The 5,954-nt window shown below is 42.9% G+C and overlaps 1 protein-coding gene across 1 annotated transcript; it reads right to left on the bottom strand.

Annotated features, from left to right (window-relative positions):
• On the bottom strand, nucleotides 1-3,787 carry LOC119727288 (5-hydroxytryptamine receptor 2A-like). Its single transcript, XM_038199145.1, has 2 exons — nucleotides 3,367-3,787; nucleotides 1-1,738 (listed from the first exon to the last, which is right to left on the bottom strand). Exon 2 carries the CDS (start codon nucleotides 1,705-1,707, stop codon nucleotides 547-549), a length of 1,161 nt encoding a protein of 386 aa, XP_038055073.1. The 5' UTR covers nucleotides 1,708-1,738; nucleotides 3,367-3,787; the 3' UTR covers nucleotides 1-546.
• Between the last annotated feature and the right edge of the window lie 2,167 nt (nucleotides 3,788-5,954).

Raw genomic sequence — 5,954 nt, 5'->3', positions numbered from 1 at the left:
GGAACTGGTTCGAAACTCTCAACGCCAGCAAGCTCCGTGTTATGGGACCGACAAAAATCGAATCGGTTGTCCGACCGATCGTTGTAATTTAAGAATATCGCATCCTTCGGTTTAGTTAGGTTTGTCGCGTGGCATATAATTAAGTCATGGGGTGCATCACGAAGTGACGCATAGGATAGATTTTGCAGCACCACTAAGAGACCGACGAAGTGAAGCAAGCATCTGTAAACGCGTGGCATGAGACACGTGACAGATATTTGCCCTCAAAGCTTTATAACCTGTGATCAGAAAAAAAAATAATGATAAACTTCCAAGATGGCGGTATACTTGAATGAGTTATGACACACGCCTGATTTAATAGCTGATTTAATCATCGTGTATAGGCCTATGTATTAAAACATTGAGTACATCCTCATGTTGATATAGCTACATTAAGTGCTGACTGGTAAAGTTAGTTTGAATCCAAGGTACATTAAGGGGAATTCGTGCAAAAGTGCATTCTAACATAACGACTTGTGCCTGTTTCAGATATGTTACATAATGCAGTTACGCTTTGTAACAGCAGGTCATCAGGGCTTTCAACGCGTCAGAAGGCTCTTCAATCTGCGAGTATTTGCACTGCAACATCTGGCGCAAAACCTTCTTGAACTGTGGATGCTTGGACGCGTAGATGATCGGGTTGACGCAGCTGTTGCAGGTGAAGACCACGCCCAGGAACAACAGGTAGCGGTCGGTATTGGGGATGAAGAGTGCCACGCAATACGGAGTGATGCAGACGAAAAAGGCACAGACGGCCATGAAGAGATTCTTGGTGATCTGGAGCTGCTGGCGGTAGGCTCGACCCTGTTGAGAGGTCTTCGAGACAGCCGCGTTGTCGGATACCTGGAAGCGGCTTGAGCTAGAGACCGGGCCTGTGTCGCTGGTGCTGATGCCACCACGCAAGGACCTCTGGGCCTTGAAATGACGCCGGACGTGTAGGTAGATGAGGGTGTAAGAGGTGACAATGATGATCAGTGGGATGGGATAGCCGAGGAAGGTTTGGATCTTCTCGAAGGTCTTGGCCTTGCGATGGGTGTCCAGGTCGCTGCAGGTGTGATGCTGCTCGTCGTAGCCGAAGCCGCCGACGCCACAGAGAGGTGGCACGACCATTATGGCGATGGCAACGAACCACAAAACTGCCACGTTGATGGCCAAGTTGCGCCTTGTGTAGAGACTATGATAGAGGGTCATCGGGCGCTTGATGAGGATCAGCCTGTTGAGAGCGATGGAGGCCAGGTTGTAGAGACTAGCCCAGGAGCTGATGTACAGAAGCATGCCGGCCAGGTAGCACGGTGTCTCGGTGGACCACGGCCAAGTGTCTCCTGGGCTGAGCAGGCCGACGGCGCTCATGGGTAGCGCCAGGCCGGTCAACAGGTCGGCCACGCTGAGACTGACCACGAAGACGTTGGTGGACGTGCGGAGCTTCCTGCTGAACACCACGGCGAGGATGACCATGGTGTTACCGATGATATCAATCAGGGCGATCAGGAGCCACAGTACGGCGATTACTACCCTCTCTTGGTAGGTCTGTAGGGATTTACTCATCGGCCCTGCTTCAGTACTCGCTGCCGTGAAGGTTGAGTTGTCCATCCAGGGAACTGCCGACGAAGATTCGGCAACACCTGCAGTTGAAGTATCGTTGGAAAATACCATCGTTGCGTCGCCCATTTTGCTCCTTGTTTTTGGATGTTATACGGAGCTGTGAGAATAGAGAGTTAGGTTTAGGGAATGGAGTTTCAGGGTTACACTACAGTGTTTACACAACATGTTGTGATAACGCGATGCAGACTTTCGGAAAAGTGTCCCAGTTTAGACATTTGCAGTCAGTGGCGTATCCAGCTTTTGATGTCGGGAAGATGGGGGGGGGGGGGGGGCAACCGCACTCGCACATACGCGCAAAAATGTAGCCATGTTCGTTTCTCCGGACATATGCTGATTTTCATGGCGCATTATAATGGTTTTGGAGCTTGTTTTTTTTTCTTCATGTCAGAACTCTCTAACCATGAGTAGAAATAGTTACTGAAAAAAAGGTATTCCCAAATATCCACCGGAGGGGGGACCCCTCCCCCCCCCCCGCCCTCTGGATACACCACTGTTTGCAGTTTAATATTAAATATCACGCGAAAGATGCTAATGTGTTTGTTTCACCTGTGTCATGCCTAATAGCATTTTTTCACATTTGGCATGATCTACTTGGAAAAAAAAACAAATTAGGTGAGAGCCTCGATACGATTTCTATTGCATTGAGATTGGATTACATTTCATGTTTTGTATCTTTTACCACGACCAATCAAACAAACAAACAAACATCCGCCAACTCGCTTCGATTACTATAGTCAAGTTGTATGACGTTTCTTTGGGGTTTGAAAGTCGCAAAGGAATCGTTTCACACACACCGATCAAGTTTCCATTGTTATACACAATAGGCAAAATTAATCCCACCAAAACTCGGGAGACGGAACCTCTTCGAATGTCACTGTACAGTTGCAAAACATTGTTTATGGCCGAAATTGCAGCACTCCCATTTTGGGGAACAATGTTCGTATTTATACTCTCGCGCTGTTCCAATAAGAAATGGTAACATGACCGTTAATAAACTTGGGTATAACATTACATGCAGTGATATATTTTCTGATTAGTTGGTTAATTCAGGTAAAATATATGACAATTTTGGGGGAGAATTTGTCAATACATATATAGGCAGTTCATACCTGCATATACAGGCAGTTCATACGCCAGGCGCGGTTCTACGGGGGGCAAGGGGGGGGCTGTAGCCCCCCAAAAATTTTGTCTAGCCCCCCCAAAAATAAATTCCGTAAAAAAAAAATTTGCATTAGCAAAAAGAAGGATTGTGATGTACATGCGAACGGTCTCCCCTAAAGAAGACATATCCGTCGACAAGGGTGCATTAGTTAATATAGTGTGAATGATTTTAGGATTTTATTCCCCCCCCCCCCACCTATTGATTTTCGGAGGCCTAAGTGTCTGGAAAAAACCGGTCAACATTTCAGCACACCTCCTTGAAAAAATTCTGGATCCACCGTGCTAGCCCCCCCCCCCCCCCACAAATATTTGTTCTAGAACCGCGCCTGTCATACGCTGACTGATATCGGGCAACATACCAACCCATTCGCCTAAAACGTTTTTGAGTGAGGAAAACAAAGTGTTCCTTGTCAATCATTTCTTTGAAGGTATCGAAGGTATCATTTCTATAAGGTAGCCATTCAACAACGCCTCGTTAATAGTTACTTTAACAAATGCAGACCTAAAGTAAACTAAAACAAACATGGTTTGACTAAAATTTCGTTTAAAAAGTTGCACACTTACCGAGTTTTAGAACCAGACAACAAGATGTAGTCTCTGTTTCAGATAAAGCTTTTGAAATTACCAAGCAAAAGTCCCAAAATGTGGAAAGAAGGTGTCAGCGCTTATTCTTCCACTAAGCCACTTGTGTCTTTAGTAGTGTGTTTAGATGTAATAATGCGTTGTGAAGAGATGATTTCTTTTTTAACGACTACCATAAGGCAAGCGCTGTGTACAGAGCGGATATGCCCGTGATCTTGCGGCAACCAGGAAGGCGGAACAGCGCCCCGTGCTCATTGGATCATTTCGGCTGACTCTTATTCTTGGCAATGGCATTGCTCAGTCACACTGCGCGGTTGGATTGGGCGGTATATTGGGCTCTCGAGATCGCCCAACCTTCCTCTGGTTTTCGTCCAATCATTGGACGCAATTTCAATTCAATGCAATGTATTTTTCTTGATTGATCGTCTGCACAAAGAATGTTTTATTTTTGTTCAATTAAAATTGACTTGTGTTCGGATTGATTTGTTTCGCGGTAAATACACTGTATTTTCTTTAAATCATATTCAAATTATTCTTGAACAACTGCCGTCAAGTTTCTAAACATGTCGTGTCATATATCACGACCAATCATTTGACGAAATTTCAATTCAATGCAATGTGTTTTTCTTGATTTATCTCTCCACAAATGCAATGTGTGTGTTTTTTTTTTTAGTTATTGTGTTTTATTTTTGTTCAAATGAATTGACTTGTGTTCGGATTGATTTTTTTTTTTGCGATTAATACACTGTATTTTCTTTAATTCACATTATATTGATTCTTCAACGATTCCCGTCAGTTTCTAAACATGTCGTGTCATATATCACGAACAATCATTGGACGAAATTTGCAATGTGTTTTTCTTGATTTATCGTCTCCACAAAGAACGTTTAAAAAAACAAACATTTTTTAAAAACTAAATCAACTTGATAATTGTGGTAACTCTTCGTTTTTGGCAAAACCCTCAGATCTTATATTTCCTCCAAATTTTCCTGCGTAATCGGCTTTTATTCATTATGTATCAATGATTATATTCAAAGTTCAAAACGATAGCGATTATTATTTTTACAATGTCATACGTAATCGCTCAAATCATATATACAATCGATCGTGATAATCAGGTGTAAAAGCCTTTCCAAATTAACATGCACGACAAAATGATAACTGCATCTGACTTTACATTCTTGCATAATAAACTCTAGTATTAAACATCTACAAATGTACACATTTTGAGCAGTATATGATTATCTGGGGTATTGTTCAATGGCTCAATATATAGGTGCAACGGCTCAAGAATATTACAAACCAACGTCAATATCTGCCCTCACAGGCATATCATACACTCCTGGGAGACAATTTTTGGCAAAATGTCTTGCCTATAAATTTCTCAAGTTATGTCTATGTTAATAAATAGAACGCAAAATTCAGCTGTTCACCACTGATCATATACCATTCTACGACTGATGAATACCCATTAAATACAATGAAACATAGACAATTTCCCACCTCCACGAAAAAAACCCAAAACTTGCAAAGGTAATCCATACGTGTATATGTGGGTCCTATATAGCTCTATGGGTAAACAGACAACAATCGCCATCAATATTTCAGAATAAAAAAAATGACTTGTTCCTCATATTCAAATCATAAAATCGGACAGTAAACTGTACAAATAAGGTTTCACCGTTTCAGCCTTGACTCAAATGAATGAACACTCATTTGCATTTGAATGCCAGTGTGTAATCTGTAATTCTCAACTAAGCTCAATAGCTGCTTACAATGGCATTACGTGCAAGCTATGGAATTAGGTTCTTTTGTTATATAAAACATACATAATTTCTGATATAAAACATGTATTGATTTCAGTATTTCTGTAGGGGAAGTGCAACTGCGTATTTTACGCAATCTAGCACGCATTGCAAGTTGATGCTATAATGCAAGTTGATGCTCAAAAAGCCGATGCACGTGGATGGTCTATAGGAAATGACGTCATTTGAACGAGACCTATAGAGAGGAGACAATGAGAAGAAACAGTTTTAGAGGTGGGAGGAAAAGCCCAGAAGAATATTCTGGGGAAAACCCACAGAATCAGGTAGTGACTGAAAACCCAATCCACATATTGGCCCAGGCGGGATTCGAATCGGGTCACAGCGGTGGAAGGCGGGGAAAGTACCGCTACGCCAACCTGAATTAAGGGTCAGACCTGTAAATGGGCCCAGAATTGCCGACGCGGGCCAAATCACAATTTGTGCAATTTGTAAAACAAAAAGATGCATACGCGCAGAGGGCTGGTGAACCAACCATTTGCTTCAAATGGGTGCCGGCTACCAGTCCCCAATGTTTGAGGGGGCGGGAAACAGTCATTGAAGAACGGTTCTTGTGGATAGCATCGACGGGCGGTTTTTGTAGCCCAACCTCGCTACGAAAGTCCGCCAGGCCCCCTGATGCATGATTGAGTTGGATAATTGTATACCTTGCTATTGGGAGTATTATCAACTTGACCTCACAGATCGCTGGGAAAACTCCCTGTCATAATTTCAGGTATATATTTTTATGGACCATACTTCCTGCAT

Source organism: Patiria miniata, unplaced genomic scaffold (assembly GCF_015706575.1).
Source record: "Patiria miniata isolate m_02_andy unplaced genomic scaffold, ASM1570657v1 HiC_scaffold_1, whole genome shotgun sequence".
Lineage (NCBI taxonomy): Eukaryota > Metazoa > Echinodermata > Asteroidea > Valvatida > Asterinidae > Patiria > Patiria miniata.
This window is presented reverse-complemented; position numbering and strand designations above follow the sequence as displayed.

Excerpts from the sequence above, each read along its gene's own strand:
- LOC119727288 (XM_038199145.1), bottom strand. The coding sequence starts at position 1,707 with ATGGGCGACGCAACGATGGTATTTTCCAACGATACTTCAACTGCAGGT.